Raw genomic sequence first — 27,868 nt, forward strand, 5'->3', positions numbered from 1 at the left:
ATATTACAAGTTGCATTTAATGTCAAAATACAGAGCGGGGGGCTGCGTTAGGCCTGGAAAGTAACATTAATAAAAATTATTAAAAATAATAATAATAAAAGCTGCAAACAGCCTTGATCGGGACCTCCCACTCTGGACTCGGCTTTTAAGGACTTTTATTTTGAAAAATGTTGGAGCCTCTAATTTCACAGTTTGACATAGAAGACGAAACTTTAAATAAATTATTGCATTTTTTTTTACTAAAAATGTAATTGGTATCCTAAGAGTTTGGGGTTTTTTTTAACTCGATATTTATACTTATCGATGACGCTGTTTATTACAGGTGTAATAACACCAGCTTGTGGTGCGTTCACGGTCACACACCTGCGCAGTGCACTACCTCCGGCAGAGGGAGCGATCAGAGCTGATTCAGGAGTCCGGCTAAGCTCCTCATCCCTCCGGCTCAGAGCCCACCAGGCAGGCAGGCAGCCCGGGTTCTTTACCCCCCACGACCACCCCAGCAGCGTCTCCGCCGCTTGCGTAGAGGGGTGAAAGTGGCTCCGGGGGCGCTCATGTGAATGCACCGGGGCCTTCGGACGGGAGAGCTGAGCTGAGCTGAGCCGAGCCGAGCCGAGCCATGTCCGCGCCGGGCTTCACCAACCTGAACAGCCCGTTCGGCTTCAGCCAGAACTCGACGCCGAACGGCGGAGCGGCGCCCCCGTACCACAACGGTGAGCAAGGCCGACCACCGCAGCCGCCGGCCCCGCCGGCGGGGCCCGTCACACTGACGCCCTCCCGTCAGCCTCGCCGTTTAAAGCGACACTTTCCGCCTCTTGTAAAGATTTAATTTCAAATTAAACGGGACTCGCGAGCGGAGCGCGAGACTGCGGCTAACGGGGGGGAGCTAGCCGCTAGCATTAGCTTCGTAGCCAAGTAGCGAAGGGAACAAGTGAGACCGCGTAAAGTCGCTAAATACTAAAACCTATCGTCAGTTTAAACTGAAATCACTCTTTTATTTTAGTCGTTTGGCGTCGTTGTCACGCGTTTATTTCCTCCGTGAAGTCAGAGATGCTCGTTGGTGTGACAGCTAGCTGAGATTTAGCTCTCGGTGCTGAAGAAGAGCTGTTTTACTAAACCTCAAAATTCAGTTAATACTATTAATATCATGGCTATTATTAATAGACTCTGAGAGTCTTCGCAGACTTTAGCACCTGAAGGTCAGGTTTGTTTATTTAATGTTTTGTCCGCAGTTCAATTCAAATCGGTAAACATCACAACTTATGCACAATTTTAATATTTAACAAGTGATTATCCTTGTGTTTATTGTAAAAAAAAAAAAAAAAAAAAAAAAAATATATATATATATATATATATATATATATATATATATGTTCCTGTATTTGAGGTTTTGTACTCAAAATGGGGAAAAAAAAGGTCTGCGATTTAATTGAAATGAACTGAAATGCAGCAGATCTGTAAAACACAAACTACCTTCTCTTATCCATCACAACAAAACCAGAAAAGTTCATAACACTGCAGTAGATAAGAAATTTATGTCAACCAGATTCACTGGTTGGCAATTGATGAAGACAAAGTCTTTATTATAGAAACCTTGCAGGTGTACTGGTGTTATTAGGTTTTAATTTAAGGTAATATTGAATAAGTGCTGATTGGAATGTGCATGAAAGTTATTACTTAATTGGATTTTTAGTTGTGACAGGTACCTCATAAGTGCTGACATTTGTAATCTTACCGTTTCTCGCATTTACTGCCTTTGGTTACCATCAAATCAACTGCATTTTTCCTGTCATAATTATGTATTTGCATTCTATTCAATGAGTAAAATATATATTTATATAAAAAAAAAACTACAGAAATACAAAGTGCAACCATGTACAGGACTTGACATTGTGTTACAACTAGTGACAAGCAAAGCAGCAGAAGTTGCTTTTTAATTTTGATGCACCAAACTATTCCTCAATTAAGCATTTTTACTACCCCGTCTTTCTCCTCAGGTCCAGTGCAGTCCTACCCCTCCATGTATCCAGCTTCAGGCTACTATGGAGGCCCACCACAACAACAGAGCTACCCCAGCATCCCCGCTAACGCCGCACCCGCTTCCAACAAAGCCTCCCCCGTCACGAACAGTGCCCACAGTGCAAACTACTACCAGAACAGCCAGCAGCAGCAGCAGCTCCATCAGCATCATGTAGCACCTCTGCCGTACAGCACTCCCCTGAGCGCCGCTGCTTCATCTCAGCCCTACGCCACGCACCCATCTTCTGCTCCTCCTCCTCCGTCGAACGCTCAATACAATCAGCAGCCGTTCCAGCAGCAGCGTCCGCCTTACGCCGCACCGGGATCTTACTACGGACAGCAGTCGTACCATCCTCCCTCCACGCAGCGCCCTCAGCAGCAGCAGCAGCCCACCTTGGTGCCGGTAACAGCGCCGGGAACCAACGCGCCCCTCTACCCGATTGTCTCTTACCCGTCCGCGCCGGGAAGCGGCCAGTACGGCACCCTCAGCTCGTCCCAGAGCGCCGCCACGCAGATGGGCGCTCCGTTACATCAGTACAGCGCCGCGCCGCCTCCCCCCCTCCCGACCGGGTACGGCGCGGCTCCGCCCGCTCACGCGGCACCAACCGTGAACGGACAGGGAAGCACAGGTACGTGAAATTACCGGCTCATCTGCTAGAATGATTTACCGCGTTACTGCATTCCTTATCGTCCATATTCAATGTTTAACACGGGGAGTGAGAGAGATCTGGTTGTACTGCATACATGAACACTGTGATCACACTGATGTGTGGTTCTTCCACCGAAGCAGGATTTGTTTTGCTCCGCCCATCAAGTACAAGTCTCTTTCAAAACCGCAGCACTAAACAATGAGAAAGAGAAAAGCTGTGTTGTCTCCTGGGTTGTCATTTCTCTAAAAACGCGGTGGTGGCGTCAAGTGTTTGGACATATTTTGACGGCTCCAGTCTAATTAGATCAAAGCGTTTACATGCTGTGATTTCAATTGGATTATTAATCAGATTACTTATGATCTACGTCATCACAGCGAACCCCAAGATTGCAAATATCGAACTTGACCTCTTGTTTGTGTGACTCTCATCTGGGTCCATCTGCTCTGAAAGCTTGAAGCAGGTCAAAGCAAATGAATGCAACTGCCCCCCCCCTTGAATCAGGTCAAGATAATGAGGCTGGTGTTGAATTACAAAACCATATTCGGTACTTTTGAAATAGTTTCCCCTCAACAGCCACGGTCACGACTAAGAAGCTGTCTCTCAGCGATCAAGGCCTTTAAAGGAAACTGAAGCTAAAACGACTATATTGTAGTTTACAAAGGGACGTAGGACATATAAACAGGGATAGCAAAACCAAAATCTGGGGTTATTTTAACATTTCATTTGCTCGCGTTTGGTTGAAGGGATAACCTTCTTGATTTCATTCCTGCTTGTTGCTGCAGCCCAACAACAGTACGACCAAACGCACCCGGCTGCTCTGACCTACGACTCCTACAGCGCACACACTCCAGGCGGCGGCGGCGGCGCCGAGGCAGAGCGCCCGCCCTCGGGAACCCCCTCCACTTCAGTGCATTCCTCACCGAGCCACCACCAAGGTAACGGAATCATTTCTATTACCGACACAACTTGCTTTGATTTTTTTTTTTTCTTTTTCCTCTGAGCCTCTTTAAACTGCTGGTGGAGACGAGCGGGAACATGGAAAATAGCATTTTGAGTTATTTTTGAATCACGTGTTGGCCTTGGATTGCGATGTCAAAAGAATATTGACAAAAAAATTCAAATTTTGAATGAATTTAATACATTTTTTAAAAACTTTTCTCTGGTTGTGAGTGATAAGTATTACTTTGAAAAACAGCAGATTTCGTGGCTAAAAATGACTTGAAAGTGTCTCTTCTCTTTTCTTTTAAAAAAAAATTTTTGTTCCTAAAAGTGGTTTCCACCCTGCTGCATTGTCGACTTTGTTAAAAGTGACAGATGTCGTCCTTTCTATTGTGACAGTTGTTGTTGCAGCCTCACTCTCATTCGTGAGCTCGCATGTGAACCGTTTACAAATCCACAGGTGCACTTTGGGAACATGGCAGCACACGTAATCTGTTACACACACACACACACACACAAACACACACACACAGACTTGCGTTCAAATTTGCAGGTGCGCGTCTTTATGCAAATGCAGGGTTTCAGGTCACCGGCAGGCCCCTCATGCATCCTGCCTGTTTGCTGTTTTTCTGTTTATTTTATTCAGCTAATGTTTTGGTTTATAAAGTTCTGTTCGCTTCCTTTTAATAAATTTGGCTTCTGGCAATAGAAAACATGCAGCAGGTGAATTGTGAGACACCCCTGTAATCGCAGTAGTAAACAAACACTGTAATTACACTCAGCTGACAATGTCAACAATGAAAGTGGTCATTTGGATTATTATGATTTTGTTACTTACGATTCATTTTGCTGTCATTTTTTTGTTTTGGTTTTTTTTCAGCTTTCCAAAATGCTTGCCTACAGTTTTTTTTCCCCAATAGTTTATATCGTGGTAAATGAACACGAGCATAGTTTATTTATATTTTTAGATTTAAAGACTGCTTTGTCCCTTTTGTCTGTGTTAAAGTGATTTATTTTTCACTTGGCCTTTAATTTAATTTCTGATCTTTTTTGATGTTTGGTCAAAACTCAAAAATGTTTTCCATTTTCCATTTTTTTTAAAAATATCAAATTGAATTATGAAGAAAATACAGTTTATTAGATAATTTGTGTTCTCAATTTTTTATTTAAATGTTTCATCTGGCAAATATGAAATATTAGTTTTAAACTGATCAAACATTTTCTTCTTGCTGCAGATTTTTAAACTTTTGTGCACAGAAATGTATTGTTTTTGACACTTTCATAAAATGCTGCAAGTCATTAGATAAACGTGTCATTTTTAACGTAAAGTTCTCCAACATTGCAGGAATTATGTAAATTGAGATAAAATACAAAGACTTAAATGACGATCACGTCTTTGGACACTCATTCTTCCAACTGATAATTGAAATGTTTTTATTAAATAAGAGCTCTTCCACTTAGACCAGCTTCATTTTTTTTTTTAATTGATGATTATACAATATTTTTGTAAAATAATCCCAATAAAACATACGTATTGTTCATATTTTTTAAATTCAATCACCTGGAATTTGCAGAGCTTGAATGCAAAGTGCATGGAAACATTTATCTATTACAGTTTAGTGTATGTATTTGAATTGACCGTCATTTAAACTTTACTGGATATCTTATCGATCTGCTTTGGCGAATTATTCCTTTGCATTTAACCTTTATTTTACGCCAACATTTACGCTGTCATGATATTAATGCTTTGTGGTTTATGTTGGTGTCTATCGGGTTAATTGACAAAAGTAGAATTTTCCCGTAAAGACACAGAATTTGTGCAGATTTTATTGTTAATAATATCTAATATTGTAGGTTTTTTGCTTCACCATTTTTTAGAAACATGCATTTTTGTGGATCCTTAGTTTTTCCAATGTGAAGCTCTCAGCTGATGAAATGCAGGATAATCCTGCCGGTGTATTTTGTGCGGGGCTGCCAATGTTTCCTCGTATGTCAGGATCTGAGGTCTCATTTCTTTCCAGCGAGTGAGACGACACTTCAACCTTTGCCCTGAATGTCACTTTTTTTTAATTTATTTTTTTTATTGACTTGACAAGAACACGGCCTGAATTCTCCTTCCTCTTCATCGGGACCCACGTCAGCTTCCGACCACTCCGTCTCGACGGCTGTCTTACCTTCCTTTCCCACTCCCCCCCACACAGGCATGCAGTATGGATATGTTGCTAATAGTGGAGCTAGCGCTGCCGTTGCCGCCACCTCGGGCCCCGCGGCGGCCCCCTCGTCATCCAGCTCTGATGAGGATGATGAGGAGGATGATGAGGATGATGATGAGGAAGCAGGTCTGCTTTTTTAGCTTTTAACCAACCGCCCCCCCCCTTCCTCACCCCCGTTCTCCTCAACCTAGCCGCTCCCGTAAACATTTCTTTGAGTAGAAGCTCTGTTCTGTTCTGTCTCCCAGCCGTCTGCACACACTCTTCATCATCCCTGCCATCTCCTCTCCGACACAGTAACCGCATGTCTCTGTCTCCATTCCTCCCTCGCCCCCCCCCCCCCTTTTCACCATCACGGGATCGGTGCTCGAGTGTCGTGTCGTGAACGTGTTGGAAAAAGTTTCTCTTTCAGAAAAAAGTGACAGGGGGGGAAGAAGATCTTCTGCATTTTGACACATTTGCTTTATTATGCTTGTCGCGTAGAGGGAGATGTTTTCCGTTCTCCCTCCATCTCGGGCCTTGAGTTTGACACCCCTGATCTGGAGAAACTAGCGCTTTTTATCCGAGCAGCTGCACTCGTGGCAGAGATCAGTGAAATTCATGTAAATGTGGAATTTCAGGTCCATTTGCTTGTATTCAAACGCTCGAGTGAGGAGTGTGGTAGATCCACGACCACTGGTTTGTAGGCTGCAATTATGTGTCGGACTTTATCTTCCTCCTCGGTTTAAAGCAACTTGAAGGAAAACATGATTAAAAAAAAAAATGGTTGAATAAACCTGAATCGACCTTTATGAACCAGGCCAACATAATCCCTACTTTACGCTGAGATTCAGATGCTCCACGGCTCCGGTCTTGAACAGCAAGGGCTCAGGTGCCGGAGCGGATCCCCCCCCCGGGGAGCTGTGTCATCAGCCAGAGGTTAACAGGTGTTTAAATATAGCCTCTCCCCTGCTGGCCGAGGCGCTCCCTGCATCTGTTTGCTGACTCTGCTCCCCGACTCCCACGAGGAGACGTTGTTATCGCCACTATCAGTCATTAGCACCTCTCCCCATAACGCCAGAGGCTTCTTTTAGGTTTCCCTTAAGATCGGACGCTTCTCCCACCGAACAGTCCACCCAGCAGGTATATCATCTTACTGTTAAGCTGTTCGCCTCACGCTTTGAAAAGTCAGCACTGTTTTCAAGCGGCACGTCTAATTGTGTGGGGGAAGACCCTGGCGTGCACAATAGTGAGCCCGTCCTCACGCTGACCCGACTCGACCCTTAAAACATCTTTAATAATGTGCAGACCGGGAGGATTTGCTGCTTTCGGGCCAAGAATTTTACGGCACGAGCATGAAAAGAAGCGAGAAGACAGCCGCGCCGTCCCGGTTGCGTCGTCCTCGTCCAGAGCTCATAATCCAGCAGGCTGCCGGTCCGATTTAGGCTGAGCTAATTGGATCTCGTCCCGTCCAATCGGGGCCTCGGCTCGCGGCCGGCCGTGTCTTGGTTTGCTGGAGTTGATCCCTCCCCTCTGCCCGCGCGGATTAATGGGTTCATTCAATTATTCAGCCCATGTAATCCTTCTGGAAAAACCCTCTTTTTTTTTTTTTTTTTGCCCCCCCCCCCCCCCCCCCCCCACACGCAAATGTACAAAAACTGCATCTTCATTTATCAGACTTTAGCTTCTCTCGTGTTTTCTGCAGATTATTTCTGGTGGCGTTTCACCTTCGTTTCAGATGCTTCACACCATCACAGACCCCGTGCTTCTAATAAAACAACACTTTACAACTCATTCGTTCAGCACTTCTTCAGCCATTCGCTCTTTGTTTCTCCGGGGGGAGTTCAAGCGCAACACATTTCATGGCCAAATAAACAGAGATCAATGTTCTGTTTAGTAGATTTGACCTGTTGACTTCCCCTTCGTTCGTTTCACCCTGACCTTTCATGTCTCTCGTCCCTCTTTGTCGACGCCCATCCTTCACTCTCTCCGTCATTTCCTTTTGTCTCATCGGTCCTTGTCTCACTGGATTGATCTCGTGCATTATTCTCCAGGGTTGGCTTTTGCTTTTAATTTAACCTCTGGACTCCTCCTCTCTCAGGCGTGGACAGTTCCTCTTCGACGACTGGCAGTGCCTCTCCGGTGCCCAACAGCTACGATTCCCTCGAAGGGGGCAACTTCCCCGGTAAGGCAGCAGTTATATTATCGAGAGCAGGTCACACTGAAATGATTTTACAGTTTTCAACACTAAATGTAGCTGAATGTTCGATTTTTTTTTTCTTTAAATATGATATGCTTATCAGTATTAGTGTAGAAATTACTCAAATTTAGTAAGTATTTTTCTCTTAAAGGGTCACTTCAGCAGTTATTTCAAGTTAAAGGTATGGAGGTTCATGTTGCCTTGTTATTGTAGGGTTGCCACTGATTCCCACTGATTCATGGGTTATATCCTGCTGAAGCTACGTTACGTATCTGGAGGAAAATGCATTCTAATAATAAATATAAAGATACTCTTGTTCATTTGTCTTGAAAGAAACACATGAGGCCCCATCTACATGAAAATGTTTCAAGCGAAAACTCGTGCTGTCAATCAATTAAAACATTTTTGCTAATTAATTGCACAAGTTTCTATAATTAATCGCGATTGATAGCATTTTTCCTACTTAAGACTGAAGCTTGTAATGGTAATTTATTTATGGGAAACCATGGAATTAATCTCGACGCCACACACAAATGGATCTACCTTCTTAAAATAAGATGTGTTTGAAGCTACCTTGATGACATAGTTTTAGAAAAGGTTGGTTTTGTTGGGTGATGTAATTCCCTCCTTGAATTATGTGAAAGGCTGTGATGAAAGTGGAACATTTGCCTGCCGGTGTGTAATCGCGTTAAAACCCTGAAACCCGCCGCCGCGAACATGCGTCACTTTAATTATGAACTCCTGCTCAGATTCCATGCCACCTTCCAACGACACGACCAACCACGCTCAGCCCTACGGTAGCTATGGTTACACCGGCATGCAGCCGGCCTACCTGCAGGGGCCGGCCTCCCACCCGGACCCCTCCCCCTCCCACGACCCGTACGGCCAGCCAGGCTACCAGCAGTACTCGCAGGTGAGGACACGGTGCATGAAGCCGCAGGTACAGGAAGCACTATTCATCATTTTCTGGATATTTCTCGAAGCTTTTGCGTGTTTAAAGGTCTCATATTATGCAAAATTCACTCTGTAACGGTTTTCTAATAGTGATGAGTCTGCAGAGCCGGTGTATGAAACCCGAATAGTGAAGAAATTCTGTCATCTCACCTCATTTGCTTTCGCCACCTTTTAGCGAATGAGTTTTCCCCTCGTGATGTCATATGGGGAATCACCACTCTGGTAGTGGATACTTCCTTTGACCCTCTGAGTTCTGTCCTCCACAATTATTAGTGGACACCATTTTTTCTCCTCACGAAAGCTACAGGAAAACAGACGCGGAGTAGGTGACGACAGACGCAGCTCATTAGCTTTTAAAGAGGCAGACACAGAAACAGTCTGTTCTCAATAGAGGTCACTGGAGGGACTTTTGGACTGGATGAAATTCAGGAGCAAGGCTGGATTTTAGGCGAAACACTTTGAATACAATGTTGTACTTCTGGGAACGATGTGAAATTGTTGAAAAAGTAGATAATATTGGTCCTTTAATATGTGTCCAATAAGGATTAATCAGCAGGGCGTTGTTCATCCATTTGGTACAAAAAAGTCACAATCTTTTCTTTTTTTTTGGGGCTAAATTTTTTTATGTTTTTATTTTTCCTCCCTGCAGCCATTCCCAAACCTCTCCCAGCTGTCTGCAGCCCTGGGGGGGCTCAGCGGTGTGCCGGAGCTGGAGGTGGAGGCCCTGAGGCCCATCAACCTGCTGCAGGAGAGGAACCTGTTGCCCCCCAGGCCCCTGGAGGCCCCCGAGCCCAACCTCAGCGCAGACCTGAAGAAAGTCAACTGCAGTCCACAGTAAGTGAAATGCAGCAAATCTTAGCCCCCCCAAAAAAATTATTTTAATGAACACATTTGTTGTGGATACAGTTTTAAAAGTATCAAGCTGTTGATTCTATCTGTTCTTCTCACTGTTAGCTTTAGCATTTAGCATTACTCAGCGTTGGAGAGGCGCTTTTCACTATTTCACAATGTTGCTGGTGCTTCTTCTCGGTGTTATTAATCAATCAGTGGCTATAGGTTTATGAGTTTTGTATTCTCCTTTATCACAGCTACACATGTTTGACAATATAAATCACGGAATTGCATTGTCGCTGACATGTGATGTACTAATAAAGCCTTCTTGCTTTCTTTTCCTGCTCACAGGACATTCAGGTGTACCCTGACCAGCATCCCACAGACCCAGGCTTTACTCAACAAGGCCAGACTCCCGCTGGGCCTCCTCCTGCACCCCTTCAGAGATCTGCAGGTGGGATTAAAAACCTCAAACTCTTGCTGAATTATTTGCATTTGAGAGGTCAGATTGTTTGTGTGCGACATCCCTCCCCTCAGCCAGCTTCACCCGGAAGCCTCCCGGTATTAAAGATGGATCTGTTAGCTCAACTTGTTGGGTTTGTTTTGCTCAGACTGAATTACAGCAGAACAAATCCGTACCTTTACATGACATGGTTTTAATCCATCCAGGAGTAATCAGTTACCCTCACATTCTTCCCAACCGTGAGGAAAAAGACTTGTAGAAATCCCTCGACAGGTCAGGGAGAACAAACCTTTTTCTTTTTTTTTTGACATTGGGAGATCTTTACCTCTGGTTTTTATTTTTGTGCAAATATTTTGTTTGTGGAGATACTTTGTCATGAGAACGTCGGCCAGTAACGCTGAACCATTTGCATCGCTGGTTTGCATAATTCCTTTTCCATGAATGCAGTTTAATCTTTTTTTTATATATATATCATGACTCATTTTTACTTTTTTGAGCAATTGACTGATTTATGGTGTATAATGCAAAAAAAAAGTTTTCTGAAAAGAGAAACATTTAAGACAAAATTAGGACAATAATTGAAAAGAATTCCCCTGTCAGAGTTGTGGGTCATTACTTTTTCATTCTTTGTTCTCGGAGGGTTTTTTCCCTCCTCCAGCAGCTCAGCGACAGACAAAGGAGCTCAGGAGATGATGATGAGCTGCAGAGCAGATAGATGAGTGTATTTATAGAGGTGTTTGGTGACGAGGTGTCAGGAGGTATAAACTGACAGAGAGCAGGGATGCTTGGAGACCCTGGGAAAAACAAGTCCAGGAAGTTTAACAAAAAAAAAAAAAAAAAAACAGCTCACTTGTAAAACTATGTAATGTGGCTGGATGTAACTTCACTGTATCCTGATCTGTTAATTTATGACGATTCATTATAATGTAAAAGTACTTTAGGTGCTTTTTACAATAAAGAACTTGGATTTGTTTTGCTGGGACACAAGTTGGAAGTTGTGCTACTTTATGTTTGAGTGTTTAACTGTGTTTCACCTCACGTCAAAATCCACTCAGGATTTAACAATAATAATAATAATAATAATGCATTGGTTTTATGTAGCACTTTCCTTGGACGCTTTACATTGCATTATTCATTTATTCCCTACTGGATGGTGGTAAACTACGTACCTAGCCACAGCTGCCCTGGAGCAGACTGACGGAAGCAAGGCTGCCATTTTGCGCCATCCAATTAAAGTACATTTTTAATTTCTGGTTTTGTGGTAAAACTCACAGAAGTCTTTCAAACAGAATATTCCATAAAAACTGAAAACGGGTCTGAAAAGATCTTCAGTCAGCTGCTGAATCACAAATATGTTCTGGTGGGAGGCTGAGGCTTGAATCTGAACAAAGGCCTTTTTCGCCTTCTCCTTTTCTAATATTCTTTGTGCCTTGTTTTTTGTTTTTTTTCCTGCAGCAGTTACCTGTGATCACATCCAATACGATCGTGCGCTGTCGCTCCTGTCGAACGTACATCAATCCCTTCGTCTCCTTCTTGGACCAACGCCGGTGGAAGTGCAACCTCTGCTACCGGGTCAACGACGGTAAGAAACCACACGGATATTCTCGCGTATTTGTATTCATTTCATCATATTTCATATGTTCCACCTTCATAGTGTTTGTTTTCTTTCTTGCTCTCAGTACCCGATGAGTTCATGTACAACCCAGTCACGAGATCGTACGGGGAGCCTCACAAGAGGCCAGAGGTCCAAAACTCCACCGTGGAGTTCATCGCCTCGTCAGACTACATGGTAAAATATCCCGACATCCCGTGTAGAGCAGGCCGTCGCCCACATGAGGGCAGCGTTGTGTTGTTTACGTCTGAGACCTTACATCCTGAGCGTCATTCAGCCTGGTGGTTTTCAACCTTCCTCTTGTGTTGCTCAGTTGCGACCTCCTCAGCCGGCGGCGTACCTGTTTGTGCTCGACGTGTCTCACAACGCCGTGGAGTCAGGATACCTGAAGTACTTCTGTGAATCTCTCCTGGAGAACCTGGACAAGTGAGTGCTGATGATCAGAGCTGGAAAAATGTGGAAACGCCAGTCGAATGATGAAGGAGAGACGAGGGGCCACGAGCTTGTTGTGCACTTGCTTTCCATATTAACCTGTGTGTGTGTGTGTGTGTGTGTCAGGTTGCCCGGCGATACTCGCACCAGGGTGGGCTTCCTCACATTTGACAACACCGTCCACTTCTACAACCTGCAGGAGGGTTTGTCTCAGCCACAGATGCTGGTTGTGTCCGACATCGACGGTACGTCTCTTTAAATCCTGTTTTTTTTTTGTTTTGTTTTTTAAATATGCTACGAAACAAACTCAATCAGCAGAGAACTACCATACCTATTTCTTTTTAAATAATTTCTGAATTAAATCTGTATTTTTCACCTAAATATCTTCTTTTGGGGTATGTTGGTAATGTCTGTAAATCGAGCAGTACAAGAAGGAAACTTATCATAATAAAGTCCCAGACAATTTTCTTATTGATTTTTTTATCCTACGAGGAGCAACAGATTCAGACTTTTAGTTTGATAATGTAAATAATATCCATTGGCACAAACTAATGTAACAGAAAGTTTATAATCCTAATAACTCACTCACTGTATGTTTTATGGGTTTGTTTAAAAGAACGTTTGAGCAGGTAGACAAATATAACATCAACATTACTGGATCAGAAAGTTTCCCAACATAGTTTAAAAGGTGAAGCACCTAATTTTATAATCACAATATTGTAATTTTCAGGAGTTTATATGACCCTTTTTGTCTATTACAATGTGGTTTGTTGATTAAATGTCTCAAAATGAAATAACAACCAATAAAATTATAAATTACAAAGTTTTTATTAAAAGCCGTTTCTCCTTTGCAGATGTCTTCATACCTTCTCATGACAGTCTGATGGTGAACCTAAAGGAGAGTAAAGAGGTGAAGTCTTTCTTTATCCCCTCTTCTTTCTGCCATAAACACACACACACAGCTGATCAGTCATTGATTACACTTTTTCCAACTATAGAAAAATACATGGCTTATCAGAAGTTCACTATTTAATTCTAAATTCTGTGTTTATATTGGTGGAACAGCGAAAAGCTGGAAGCATAAGTAGTACTCATAACAGCTTCAGGAGCATTTGATCACCAATCCTGTTCATTTATATCAGTAGTGTGACTTTATATAGAAAAAAGTCTCCAAACAGTAAAGAAAATGGCAAATCATCACATGCTTGGTATGAAGTTAAATATAATGTTACACTGCAGCGTGCTGCATGTTGAGTTTGGTTCAGAAAGAAGAGCAATAAAAACATATAAAGTATTTTTAATTTTAATAATATCAGTAACTTCTTGATCCAGGTCAAAGATATTTCTTCTTTTTTGATGTTATTTCATTGAAAAAGTGACAAACTTCTATGTCTATTATTTTTTTCTATAATATCCCACAAACAAGGTAAAACAGAAGCAATTTTTACGGTTTAAAAAGTAAGAATATATTGTCACCCATCATATGAATGAATGAAATTGGCTTTTATTTGTTTATCTAACGTAGTAACTGTATCTGCAGAAGCTGCTCATCATATAAGATATTTATTGTTTCTCTCTGGTCCAGCTGGTGAAGGACCTGTTGACTTCGCTCCCCGCCATGTTCAGCCAGACCCGGGAGACCCACAGCGCGCTCGGCCCGGCGTTGCAGGCCGCCTTCAAGCTCATGTCGCCCACCGGCGGCCGCGTCGCCGTGTTCCAGACTCAGCTGCCGTCTCTGGGAGCCGGAGCGCTGCAGTCCAGGGAAGACCCCAACCAGCGGTCCAGCTCCAAGGTCCCCCGTGGTTCTTCGATCATTTGCGTCTCTTTCACCTTTTATGACTCATAAAGCTTAAATCCAAACTTAGAACTTACGAGAAACGGCCAGAGATTCATTCATTCCTGCTGAGGTCAGGGGTCTGTTTTTCCTCAACCCTAAAAAGATGTGATTTATTCATATTAATCTCATTATTTATGTGAGGAAACTGCGCAAAAATCACAGTCGAGGGTCGTGAATAAGTCATGGATTGAATAAAGTAGGACCAGATGGGACTGTTGCTTTAGGAGAGTTAGGTTTTGTTTTTTAACGTTCACTTTCAGGAGGCTGGAATAAAAAGTGAAACAGAAGCTTCTGGTAATATTCTGTAATGTTTTAACTCAGCTTTAATGACTGTATTTTTCCAGGAGGTGCAGCACCTCGGCCCCGCCACAGACTTCTATAAGAAACTTGCACTGGACTGCTCAGGACAGCAGATTGGAGTGGACCTCTTCCTGCTCAGCTCCCAGTACGCCGACCTCGCCTCGCTGGGTGAGACGCACATCGAAAGCTCTCGTTCTTTCTTAACAGTTTGCGTAACGTAAAGTTAACGACCATCCTCTGCCCTTCGTTCTCCAGCGTGCATCTCCAAGTATTCGGCGGGCAGCATCTTCTACTATCCCTCATTCCATCACATCCACAACTCGGCCCAGCTGGACAAGTTCCAGAGAGATCTGGATCGCTACCTCACAAGAAAGATCGGTTTCGAGGCGGTCATGAGAATACGATGCACTAAAGGTATCGGGGGGCACCACCGCCGTAGGTTTCAATGTCTGGACGCCGTCGCTCAGCGTCGTCATCTCTACTCCCCTCAGGTTTATCCATCCACACGTTCCACGGGAACTTCTTCGTGCGCTCCACCGACCTGCTGTCCCTCGCCAACGTGAACCCAGACTCTGCCTTCGCTGTCCAGATGTCCATCGACGACTCTCTGGCCGACTCGTCTCTGGCCTGCTTCCAGGCCGCCCTGCTCTACACGTCCAGTAAAGGTAAAACGTCTCAAATAGTGCATCTCCATTGAGCTTTTGACGGTTTTCGGGCTCAGGCGTCACAGCGGGGTCGTTTGTTTGTTTCAGGAAAGAGGCGCATCAGGGTCCACACCATGTGTCTGCCCGTCGTCAACCAGCTGAGCGACGTGTATGCCGGAGCTGACGTACAAGCCATCACCTGTCTGTTAGCCAATATGGGTGAGCTTCTAACAACACTCATTACCTTTACCACAGTTTAAAAAAAAATCTAATATCTTAAATCTGTTAATTCGAGAAATTCTACCTTAAACTTCTGCATTGTTGACGTGACAGTAAATATTGAATCTATAACAGCACTGATTAGAGATTTAATATTCTAGATGTATACGTGTATGCTCCTGTCTGCCATGTATTTGTGTCTTATGTTTTATAGTTTGCTGTCACACAAATAACCTTGAAGGTTTCAACTCCATACAAAGGTTTCGAGAAATTTTTATAGGAATGAAAAAAATTGAAGTTGACAGTGAAATATAGTTGTTTCGTCAAGATTAATTCACGTCGCAGACATGCATGCGGCATCACAAAGCTTCAACTTCAAATTAATAACATTATGCTAAAAAGTTTGATATTTTGGCTATTCTGTAAAAACTGGTGGTTTGACGAAGCAACAACATCCATGCAGATAAACGTCTTCCTCCTCCTCTCTCGTGTTTCTGCAGCCATCGACAGGTCGATATCGTCCAGCCTGTCCGACGCGCGGGACGCCTTGGTGAACGCAGTGGTGGACCTGGCGAGCGCCTACAAGAGCAACGTGTCGAGCCTGCAGCAGTCTGGACTCGTGGTCCCGGCCGCCATGTGCCTCTTCCCGCTCTACATCCTCGCTCTGCTCAAACAGGTGCGGAACGCGTGAAAGTCGCCAATTATCCTCAGATGGATGTATTTAGATCACCTGGAGTACCTGGTGGTGGTGGGGGTGGGGGGTCACTCACACCTCTTTCTCTACAACACTGTCTATAATGTCCTGTGTGGTTTGTTTGTTCAGAAAGCGCTGCGGACCGGCACCAGCACACGGCTGGACGAGCGGGTCTTCGCCATGTGCGAGTTTAAGACGCAGCCGCTGCAGCAGCTGATGCGGATGGTTCATCCTGACCTGTACAGGCTGGACTCCATCTCTGACCAGGTCAGACTGACTCCTAACGCCTCCGATGTTTTTACTCCTCACCAAAAATTTAACTTTAGGAGGCTCATGTTAGACACTACTGCTTGGAGTCTGATTGGCCGTGTGTTGACCTGCAGGGGGCGCTGCACCTGAACGACACTGTGGTTCCCCAGCCTCACCTCCTCCACCTGTCCTCTGAGAGGCTGAGCAGAGACGGAGCTTTCCTCATGGACTGCGGAAACGTAGGACTTCTGCATGTTTTGTCCGTCACCCACAGGGAAGCGTTGTCACATAAAGATCAGCAGCGACGCTGCAGCTTGATTTTCAACAAAACACATTTGAATAAAGTGCTTTTTTTCCGTCCAAACTAAAACGGCAGTGAAAGAAAACCCGACAATTGCTGCTCATTGATACCACGCAGTGCAAACTCATGATCTATTGTAGTTGTGGATGTTTCAATGAATCTAGCTTTTAGCAAGACAAACTATCAGACCCTTGTTTCTTAATACACTTTGCATTGAAAAAGCAAAACAAAACACTATCAGAATCCAAACACAAACCACCTTTATTATAAGACAAACTCCTCTTTTAGGCGAAAAAGGCTTTTTTTTGTTGCCATCTTAAATACTGTATTAAAAAGAGCCATATAAACACCACGACTCCAGCTCTCTCGCTCTGGTTCTGCTACAACTTTTTCATCTCATCATTCACCACAAAGTCATTGTTGCTCTTCACTGGCTCAGTCTGCAGATCACATCCAGCGTGTTCCTCTTGTTTCTGCTGCCCTCGTGAACTGCTGCGATGCAGAACTCAGCGTAACACCAGGAGCTTAATATTAAACCCTAAATATAACACGGCCGCACTCTAAACGTGAACAGGAATTTTAAAAAAAAACATATATTCAGATCAAAATGTTCTGCTTTGCTTTGCAGTAATACTCCTTTCTTCTCCTCGCCAGGTCTTTTATCTGTGGATCGGAAAATGCTGCAGTGAAATGTTTATACGAGATGTTCTGGGCTGCCCCGGCTACGCTTCAATCCCCCCGAACATGGTCAGTAAGACGGACACGGGCAGAACAACGCACGCATGCAGGCTTTCAGTTAAATCGGCGGGTTTCTCCTTCATTAGGCAACTTTAAAACCAAGCGTTTATCATTTTGTTCATGTTAAACTGTGATTAGTTCATGTCTACTGACGTGTTCACCTCCACCCAGTTACAGCACCAATGAAGCAATGCAATATTATTCATGATTCCCCAGAAGTGACTCACCCCCGCCTCGTGTTCCTGTTCTTAAAAAAACAACAACCCGTGCAGATTTACTGGAGCAGCTTTTCGTGTCATTGCCACACTGCAGGCGGGACGGAAACACCCAGAAACACCCGGGGGGGGGAGGGGGAGGGGGGGGTCAGTGCATCCCAGAACTGCATGTTCCTGTTGACCGCAGCGTGTGGGCCGCGATGACGGTGCGAATGTACGACGTGCGATGAGACGCCGCTGATGTTTGTTCCGTTCTTCTTCAGGGTCACATTCCCGAGCTGGACACGCTTCTCTCCGAGAGGGTGCGAGCCTTCCTGGACTGGCTGCAGGACAACCGCTCCTTCAGCTCCACCGTTCACGTCGTCAAGTGAGCGCCGCCACACATCTGGGTCACATCTGACAGCGAGAGGCCTTTGGAGCGTGTGCCTCTGCTTACAACCGGCACAGTCACTCAGGGACATCAAATACTCCCTAGTTTTATTTTTTCCTCTCTCCTACTCCCTATTTAGGGGATAATTGGGGGAATTTCGGCGTTTAAAGACCCAGAGAATCACCTTTGTGGTCTTAGGGGGCATCACATGTCTTTAATATTTGTCCCACATGGCACAACGCCCTTCTCCTTGTCATTATTCTGTGTGAAAGGCGAAACATAGGCCCGACGTTTGTGTCTTTTAATAGCCTGAACCAAGAAAACATTGGCTGACAGCAGAAATATTCACATGTAGGTCAGCAGATTAAACTCGTAACAAAACAAACAAGTGTGTCATCAGTTAGAAAACCAGGTTTTCCTCAAATTGAGTACAAAGAAAGTGGAAACAGGCTGGAAGGTAAATTAATGAGTTTTTAAAAGCTGCTCATATTAGTATTGTGCTGTCCAGTGTTTTAGATGTACATCCCTCCAAAATACCAAATAGAAACAACCTCCTGCAGAGCCTTTATTTATAAAAGCAAAACATATTTAGGAAGATACAAACCTGGACACACATATATGTGAATGCACATACATTCACAGTTTTTAAAAGCCTCGTTTTTGAGCAAAAACACTGAGTTCTTGGATGCGCCTAAAGGGCGTATGTATTGAATAATCATCTATATCCATCTATCTAAATCATCTCGATTAATCCGTCTTCGTGCTTTAAAAAGAAGCTCAGTGAGAAGTTGGCGACAAAATTAACTTGATATGATCTTCTCAAAGTGTGACTGCTGCCGTTACCACGTATTGCTTCATACAAACCAATAGAAATGCAGCAGGAAGTGTTGCAACATGATATTATAGCAATGTTGAGTTCCTCATTCCAGGGGCCACAAAACTACTACAAAGAGACACATCGTACAAATTAGACTTATGAATAACCTCCCTCTCTCACGCAGAGACAAAATGGCATGAATGAAGGGACGTACACAGCGTATGATACGTCTCCATGTGCAATTACAAACGTTAGACAACCGTCTGCAGGGCGAGGATTTACAGCATCAACGGGGATCATTTCATCCCTTCAGCCACACAAACGTGCAGGAACCGTCTGCAAATTGCAAAACTGCTACAAAACCAGATCCTACAAACCACATTTCATTATCAAACCAAGTGTTGTCGTGTGATAAAGTGAAGGCTGCAGTGAATACCGGTCACCTTAGCAGGTATTTTGGTGGTACTTTTTTCTTCGCTTTTGCTGCAGTTTGTAATTTGCACACGGTCCCTGCACTCTGGCCACACAGCAACAACAACAACAATCTTGTTTCTGCATAAAAGACAACTACTTTTGACAAAAATGAGCTGGTAGCATATCGCCGACTTCACACCGATGGGAAAGACATTAAAAAGTTCTTGACGCTGGGACTTTACCAAGCTGCTCTCAGCAGGTGTTTCTGTCTCTGATCCATCAATTAACTTCATATTCCTGCTCCATGTGGCGTATTTGAAGCATCTGTGTACCTGAATCTTTGTTTACTTGCCAATATATATCTCGTTATCATCTGGTTCAGGCAGATTTTGTGTTAAAGTGTGACAATGAGAGACGATGCATTCGAGAACTTATTGAGAAAATCTGAATTTTGAGCGTCACGTGAGAACTGTTCACAGCTGTAAGAACTGCGATGGATTCGGTTAATAAGAGCTTTACTCGTCGTAACGCCGGGTCAAACCGAGCTCAGATGGATCGTTTGTGTCACACACACACACACACACACACACACACACACACACACACACACACACACACACACACACACACACACACACACACACACACACACACACACACACACACACACACACACACCCAGCGAGCGGGGGCAGGGCGTGGACAGTTTCACGTACCTGAGCTTGACAGAAAACTATTCACAGCGTAAACACGGGAGCAGAGCGGCGCACTTGCTGACTGACAGCATCCAGAGGGAACGCATTGTTTCTGTTTCCTCCCTCCCGGCCTCTCGGCGGCGCGGTGGCCATTGTTACTCAACCGTCTGTGTTGTCGGCTGATGTCAGTGGGCCGGCTGGTATGTGGAGCAGGATGTTTGCGTGTTGGGCCGCGGGACTTAATGATTGTCAAATGACAGCATTACTGCGAGACTCTTGCTCAAAACGGGTTTTAAAAACACATCTGTGAAGCTCACGTGTCTCTTTATTGTTTGTTCTGGGTTTCATTATGTGTGTCGGACAGGATGGAGCTTCAAAGCTTTGTGAGAGGGAGAAGAAAAAAAAGACGCTATGAACAGTGAAATGTGCTTTTTACTGGTTTGTCCCGTTCATATTGACTGAAGACTTACGCAAGATTTATGCAAAGTTTTCAAGTGGGAATGAAAACGTGGGTGGGGTTTTGCTCAGAGCCGTTTTTAAAAGCTTCTTCTCTGAAAGTTAATTTCCTGAGAAGTGAAGTGTGACAACGACTTGCTGCAGGTGTGAGTGTGGAAGCAGAGTTTCCTGTTGAACTCGAGTTTGACGGCAGAAGTGTGAGGCGTTTTAACGACAATAATTGTGTCTCTTGCACTGCAGACGGGGTGAAACATGCCTGATTATGTTTTTATGTAGAGTTCGGTTGTGAACAGGCACATTGGGAAGGGAAGCACTGAATGAATGTGTGTGAATGCAAACTTGAAATTTTGCTTTTTAATGTATATAGAGAGATAAAGATGTCTTCTATATCAGATAACATTCTTGCTGTTATATTTACATGTATAATAACTATTCGTAATGCAGAAATATGATTATAAAATATCACTTTTAAATCTTGGAGAAGAGGCAAGACCTGATCATTTTACTTCTTCCTGCCCCTTTTCAGGCATCTGATATATGAGGTGTGTACATATAATAAAACATAGATTAGATATTTCATATGAGTATATTTTCACAAGCTCTAATTTAATTATATATTATCATCTAATGGTGTCTATATTTTTGGATATATGTGAATATATATATATATATATATATATATACACGTGTGTGTGTGTGTGTGTGTGTGTGTGTGTGTGTGTGTGTGTGTGTGTGTGTGTGTGTGTGTGTGTGTGTGTGTGTGTGTGTGTGATTGCCTAAAATGTTTGAAATGTCACATGTCTGGGTTTAATGATTAAACAATAATAATTTAATAAACATACCAGATCCACATCTCAGAGTTTGCAGATGGACATGATTAGTTGTGGCTGAGTTGTTTATGTTTATTCTTCCCCCCCCCGCCTCCCCCCTCCCCCCCCCCACAGAGACGACGCCTCGGCCAAAGCCACCTTGCTGCAGCACCTGGTGGAGGACCGCTCCGAGGCGGCGTCTTCTTACCACGAGTTCCTGCAGCACGTCCAGCAGCAGATGTCCAAGTAGGACGACTCAAAGCCTCCTGGCCTCAGCGAGTGACGACGGGCGGTGGGAAGGCGGCGCCGGCGTCGGATCCCCGGGTTTTTAGACGGCGTCGTTACACAAATCGAATCACGTCGGGCGATCCGAGTAGCGGTAGCTGTAGAAAAGACAAAATCAAACAAGCAGACAAACACAGGTTTTATATGAATAGATGAAGGATCATGGGAGTTTCATGGCTCTTTTTTAAGATCACCGCTTGCCGGGTCCAGACGGGAGAAAAGAGTCGAGCCAAGAAGAAGCCAATTCATGTTTTAGCTCGGTTTGTTTTTTGTTTTTTCGTGAGCCTAACATGTAGCTAGTGCTGTTTTTGTTTTTTGTTTTGTTTTTTTTATCTTATGTTTCATTCCGTTTGATCTGATTTCAAGACTTTTTATCGAATTCACTGGAGAACAGGAACAAGAATTCAGCATGTGCTTGGATGATCTGCATATGTGCTGCTAGTTTGAAGAACGGGCGGTGGCTCCGCCTCCTCCTCCTCCTCCTCCTCCTCCTCCTCCTCCTCCTCCTCCGCTCCACCGCGTCACCTCCCGGTTCCTCGAACTCAGACGTCTCCATTCTTGGCGTGTCGGCAAATCTCTTGTTTCCTGTTTTGTTTTGTTTCTTTTGATTGTTTGTCTCCCCCCACCCCCTCTCCCCCCGCCCCCGAGATGCTAACTCAAGTTGCGATCCACTTTGTAACTACTGAAGAGAGTCTTTTATGTGCGATAATTTATGAAGAAGCTTACTAAATAAAAACAAAAACAAAACTCTCCTCGTTTCATAGAAGACGCTTTTCTTCAATTGTGGTCCGTCGCATTTAACCAGTCATCTTGTCACCAACTGGAACTGGAACATTTTTACTTATTGTCTTATTTCAACAAAATATAACATTTTTCCAATAATGAAATTAAGTGCGCTTACAAAATCATATATTACAGTTGACGCTCACTTTAAAAGGACCACGACTCTCAAAAACGACCCAGAATTCCTTTTAAAATACTTAAAAAACAAATAATGGCTTGAATACGAGACAAGTAAAATTAACGTGAACATAAAAACATTTGGTCTGTAAAACTTTTACTTAAATATAAATCAAACTTTTTAAAAAAATGTATTAGGAAGTACTGTAATTTCCGGACTATTGAGCGCACTTGAATATAAGCTGCACTTTACAAATTTAAAAAGACAAAAACAAAAAAGAAAGGTCTAAGTTCCGTGATGCACCTGAACGCATCACCCCTGCATCCCGTGGTATGAAGCTCGTTTTATTGTGCAATTATCTGCGTCACTGTGATGTAATTTTGACCATTTTAAACCTCTAAATTCCAGTTTTATCCTCTTGTCTGACAAATTCTGGAACTCTAGCGTCTCACATATTCCTGCACCTTTGACTTATTCCATAATTTCAAATCCTAAAACAAAAGTTTGCAGGATTCTAGAAACACACATCTCGACGTTTAACCCTCCTACTTCCTGCCGGTAACTCGTCACCGAGAGTCTTCAAGACACAAATAGACCCGTGGGAGTTACCGAACGAAGGGTTAAATCTGTCCAAATTGTGTTACTCGCATTTCCATCCAGTTCTGAGAAATACTCCCACTAACTTACTTTTTTTATTGCGGTGTATCCCTCAAAAGAGAAAAGGTTTTTGTTTTCCAACTTTGGTCGTCACTCACATATTATTTTTGTCTTTAGACTTTTACTCATCGTTACTCTCAAGTGACACAACTTTAGTTTTTTCTCCTGGTCGTCAGACCTTCAGACGACCCCTGCGTGAGACCCGACTGAGCTTTTGTTTGTTCAAGACGGAACGCTCTGAAGATAATCGCCTGCAGTGAACTCGCAAACCGCTGTGAGCCGGTGTCAAACAGATCTGGCTCCCACATGGCCAGGAGGCCATGTGGGAGCCAGATCTGTTTGACACCGGCTCACGCAGGAGCAAAAGAAGAGAAGTCGGAAACCTGCGTAAACAAGAGATCAATTGGAGTAAACATGTCGGAGAAACCCAGAGAAACAAAGAAGTGACATCGTGCACACCAAACCTCGCTCCACCCTCTCTCTCTCTCTCTCTCTCTCATGAAGTCAGACTTTCCTCACAGAGGATTAAAACAAAAACAAAAAACATGTAACGAGGGTAAAACACTTCCAATGAAGTCATGTTCTTATGTTTTTTTTCTTAAAAATATATATTATTAGCTTTTAACTACGTGACACCAAGTCGGATGGGAAATTAGACGAGAGTTTACTCCCATTATATTATATACATTCATAATATTTCCACGAGATTTGGAAAAAAAGACTATGAGAAGTGTTTGGAAACATTGGTTTAAATAGAAATGCCTTTTTTTTTTTTTTTTTTTTAAGCAAATAAAGAATCTGCAGTTTTTACCTGCTTGGCTTAAAGTAGTTTTAACAGATTATTAAGAAAAATGTGTTTATTTTTATTATTAATTTCTTTTAATTAGTTTCTGTTTTGTTTTTTTATTATTTATGTAAATATATAATTATTTTTATTTTATTAGGCTTCTACATGAAGCAGGAGAATTATTCAAAAACAGGTAGAAGTAATTAAAAAATAATAATAATTTCTAAAGAGAAGCAAACAACACGGCTCGAGAAAACATTTGCACATTTCTCTGCATTTTCCACCAGAAAGTTTAATTAAAATTGACTTTATGTTGAGTTTTGTAGTCATTTTCTGTAGTAATCGTTTGGTTTTTGTGAAAATATAAACATTTCCATCACGTATATGCCGCGCCACAACAAAGAAAACCGTTAAAGCTCAAACGTGAAGGTCGTTCCAGAACCAGTTCACCCACTCAAGATGAAGCTGTGACGTATTTGGCCTCTGAACTGAAATGAGTTTAACACATTCGTGTCTCCAGACTAAATACTAGTTCTTACTAAAGCAAAGTATTACATCACTACCTTCTTCTGATGAAAGAACCTTATAAAGGCTTTTCTTTTTCTTTTTCTTTTTTTTCCCGGTTTGCGGCTTCCCTGTTAAAGTCTAAACTTGATTAGAGGAAAACTCCTTCGCCGATTCCCTCTGAAGTCGTTGGAGCATGTGTTTCAGGTTGAGCGTCCCGTCTGGGGTTGGAAACGCTCGTCATAATAAACTCCGCTGGACTTTCCTCTTCGACAGCTGAAGAGCGGAGTTTGCTGCACCAAAGCTGAACAAACAAGAGTGTTTGTCAGCAGAAGGCGCGTCGACGGTCGAGCGTCCGAACGCCGCCCACAGTGACAGGTGCTGGAGAGCCGGGCCTCGCCCGGGCGCCCCGTGGAAACTTGTGATTTCGACCGCACGTAACGAGATCAACTTCAAACCGTCTGCGTCTCAAAGACAAAACACTGGACTTGAGCCACAGGTTCAGAGATGAAAACACGGCGGGAGTTTCTTATCTGGGCCTCAGACTGCAGCTCCTTTCCGCCTCCGCCCACCAACAAAAGACACGGTGGTCTTGTTTTGACTGCGGCCCGCGACTATCTGGCGTGTGTCGTCCATTGTTTGCTTTGCAGGATGAACAGTGGAGCCGCTTTTTTTAGTGAAGCCAAGAGAAGCACTGAGCAGAAAGTCCCGGAGGTTCGCTCCTCGGGGGAGAGATAACCTCCGAGGAGCGACGTTTATCCGCTAACTGGAGGCCCAAAATGAACATTTAAAAAAACTAAGCAAGCTTCTCCAAAATGTTCCAACTTGTGCTTTTATTGCCTTTTTTTTTTCATCACGTTTGAATGAGTTTTTTAATTTTATTTATTTAAAGAAAGAAAAAAAAACGCAGCTATAGATATCTCGTCTGAAGACTTTATATCGCGGTTGTTCGTGGCTATCTATTAGCCACAGGCTAACTAGCCTAGCTACCACCAGCTAAAGAGGCTTTCAGTCCAAACCAATCAATGAGTGTTTCTTCTTTACTTTCTTCTCCCCGAGTTTGCGTGTTGCTCATGGATTATGATTATATATAATTTTATATATATATATAAAATTTTATTTTCCCGACTGTTCCTGCACATTCAAAAACATTCATGGATTAGTTGAGCTCCAACCGGAGACAAACAACCACTATTGTTCCAGGATCAAGCTCTTTTGCATGACATTTACATGTTTCTCTCAGTATTTGAGCAGTTCGGTTTGGTTCTCTGCCTTCTGAGGTTTTACTTCCGACCGGGGGGGTTCGCCTTTCCCTTCACTTCCCACAGATTTATTAATAGAAACCCCTGCTGAACATATCCGATTCTCCACGGATTCACTGTGTCGTGAGGAGGGTGAACACAAAAAGCCAGTGTTTGTGTTGGATTAGGTTTCCTCTTCCTCTCCTCCGCCGCGGTTTCGTCGGTGAATGCCGCTGCTGCTGCGGAGCCACATAGTGAAGTCATTGAACCCTCATATTTTAAGTGGAAGCTTCCATACAAATCAGTTTTTTTTAAAGTCTCATCATCTCACAACTGCTTTCTTGTGTCATCAAGATCAAACTATAAACTAGAGCTATCTCGGTAGAGCGCCCATTAAAACTGGAGCCAAATTCGGTAGAGCGCAAACCTTCACCAACGTCATATTTGTTTGTGGAACAGAATTCGCTTCGCTTATCTTTTTATTTAAGGTTTTATGTGTATAATCTTAAATGTGATTTTTTTTTTCAAATGCACGTGTCGGTGAAATTTTCTTTAAATATTTTCTGTGTGTTGCATAAATGCTTCTTCCATTAAGCACATCTATTCAAAGAGTTTCTGCACATCTTGGCTCCAAATATTTAAAAGTGCTTTTTTTTTGTTTGTTTGTTTGTTTTTTTGCTGCTAATTGCAACCAACATAAATAATGACGGGGGTCTTGGATGATTTTCAGAGCCTCCGTCGTCTGATTCCTTTTCTCCAGATGTGGCCACAGCAGCTGAAGGTCATCGTTTTCCGGGGGGGGGGGGGGGGGGGGGGGGGGGGGTGAGAGATCCTGCGCTGTCAAAAATAGATGCTTAATAAGAATTCGTTTCTGGTTCCCTGAGGTCAAATCTCTAAAAATCTAAATCATCTATTGACCTTCAATTCATGCTTGATGCCCATTTGATTAAACTTAGAGTTTAATTATTATAGTGGGAAGAAGCGTAAACTCACACTGATTAGGTAGTTTAGTTTTTTTCCAACATAAAAAGGAGAAAATTCATCCACACAATCCAACACACACACAAAAAAACAAACCCTGAAAAAAGATGTAATTCATCATGAAATAAATAAATCGTCAGGAAACAGCTGTGATTCTGTCTCAGCATCTGCGGAGGAGTCGAACCTCGTGGCGGGACGACGTCGAGACTCTGACATCTGCACCTGTAATTACGTGTGAAAACGGCACTTTGCCGCGTGCCTGCGTGCTGCGATCAGCTTGTCGGCTCGCCCGTCTCTCGCCGGGGGCGATTCGCAGTTTGTCACGAGCTCGATTACCTCAGAGATCTTTTATTTATTTATTTATTTATTTATTCTCCACAGAAATCTCAACTCCAGAGCACAGCGGGGGGCCTCCAGCACCGATTGAACCAAAAGATTCACCGATGAAACGCTAAAGCTGAGTTGGCAGTGAGACTCGCACATCCCGTTACCTAAAGGTGTGACTGAGCGTTAACTACGGTGGCCCAGAAGAGCCAACAGTTAAAAGTCACAGGTTTATCTGGCGGCGGCTGCAAACGGCTGAAAGACCTCCGGAGTTATTTTTGACTCTTATCTACTGTCAGTGACGCTCACCTTTATCACGCTGCTTCTCTATTCTGGGATTGAAAACCTCCTGTTATCTCCCAGCCCACAGTGACGCCAGGATGTTTTCACATAAATAAACTCGTCCTGTTTTCAAACTGCAGTAAAAAAACAAACAAACAAACAGCTCATCTGTCATTGTTTGTCCAAAGAAAAGAGGTTTTTCAAGTTTTTATTGGTTTTTTTGTTTAGTACATGACAATCGTAACATGAATAATCGTTGTTTTTATACATAAAGGAAAAGTATCAATAATAATATTACATTACAAGGTGTGGAAAATTATGATTTTTTTTTATTAAATAAAAATGATATTGTTGCGCAAGATTAAATTAAACCATTTTATTTTTTCCACTCACCAATGGATGACATTTCCTAATTTTTAAATATTATACATTTTTATATTATATTTTCATATAATTATATATAATATTCTAAATTAGAATAATATAAAAAATATTTTGGTAAATAATTAAAGTAAATTTAAATCTAATGTTTGTTTAAGAGGGATTTGAACACTTCTGTTAAATCAAATTGTCTTCTTTAAAATGACTGTTCCTTGACACTGTAAATATTGTTTTTTTAATATATATTTCCTGATTTATCTAAAATTGCACCTATATATTGAGCCATGTTGGTTTGTTTGCATTTTTTGTTTCCAGCTGAATTCAGTCCCAAACCTCAGAGGTTATACAGGTAATGAACAAAAAAATACAACGTCACACCGTGAAGTGACACAGTTCATCGTATATCCAAGCAAACGGACTGAACTTTGGATCTCATATCAGTGAAAACAACCCGGGTGTGAAGCCAGCAGCCAATCAGCCA

At 43.0% G+C, this 27,868-nt stretch overlaps 1 protein-coding gene across 3 annotated transcripts; it reads left to right on the forward strand.

Moving 5' to 3' along the window:
- The first annotated feature begins 611 nt into the window (after nt 1-611).
- On the forward strand, nt 612-22,060 carry sec24b (SEC24 homolog B, COPII coat complex component). 3 transcript variants are annotated; one of them, XM_080502795.1, is made up of 24 exons: nt 612-710; nt 1,995-2,645; nt 3,449-3,601; nt 5,807-5,944; nt 7,896-7,979; nt 8,744-8,907; nt 9,598-9,782; nt 10,131-10,233; nt 11,698-11,824; nt 11,922-12,031; nt 12,168-12,280; nt 12,413-12,531; nt 13,141-13,196; nt 13,872-14,078; nt 14,468-14,591; nt 14,679-14,837; nt 14,915-15,088; nt 15,176-15,286; nt 15,787-15,962; nt 16,110-16,247; nt 16,364-16,468; nt 17,185-17,277; nt 17,747-17,850; nt 21,180-22,060. In XM_080502795.1, the coding sequence occupies exons 1-24, from the start codon at nt 617-619 to the stop codon at nt 21,292-21,294; spliced, it is 3,603 nt and encodes a 1,200-aa protein (XP_080358921.1). In that variant the 5' UTR covers nt 612-616; the 3' UTR covers nt 21,295-22,060. The 3 variants fall into 3 exon arrangements, with proteins under 3 accessions (XP_080358921.1, XP_080358923.1, XP_080358922.1); XM_080502796.1 differs by lacking the exon at nt 612-710 and adding an exon at nt 1,498-1,628; XM_080502797.1 differs by lacking the exon at nt 5,807-5,944.
- Nucleotides 22,061-27,868: the final 5,808 nt, after the last annotated feature.

This window comes from Blennius ocellaris, assembly GCF_963422515.1.
Source record: "Blennius ocellaris genome assembly, chromosome: 9".
In the NCBI taxonomy this organism is placed as follows: Eukaryota; Metazoa; Chordata; class Actinopteri; order Blenniiformes; family Blenniidae; genus Blennius; species Blennius ocellaris.

Excerpts from the sequence above, each read along its gene's own strand:
- sec24b (XM_080502795.1), top strand. The coding sequence starts at position 617 with ATGTCCGCGCCGGGCTTCACCAACCTGAACAGCCCGTTCGGCTTCAGC. Across the intron at positions 711-1,994 it reads GGCGCCCCCGTACCACAACG|GTCCAGTGCAGTCCTACCCC; the intron begins GTGAGCAAGGCC and ends CTTTCTCCTCAG. Across the intron at positions 3,602-5,806 it reads CTCACCGAGCCACCACCAAG|GCATGCAGTATGGATATGTT; the intron begins GTAACGGAATCA and ends CCCCCCACACAG.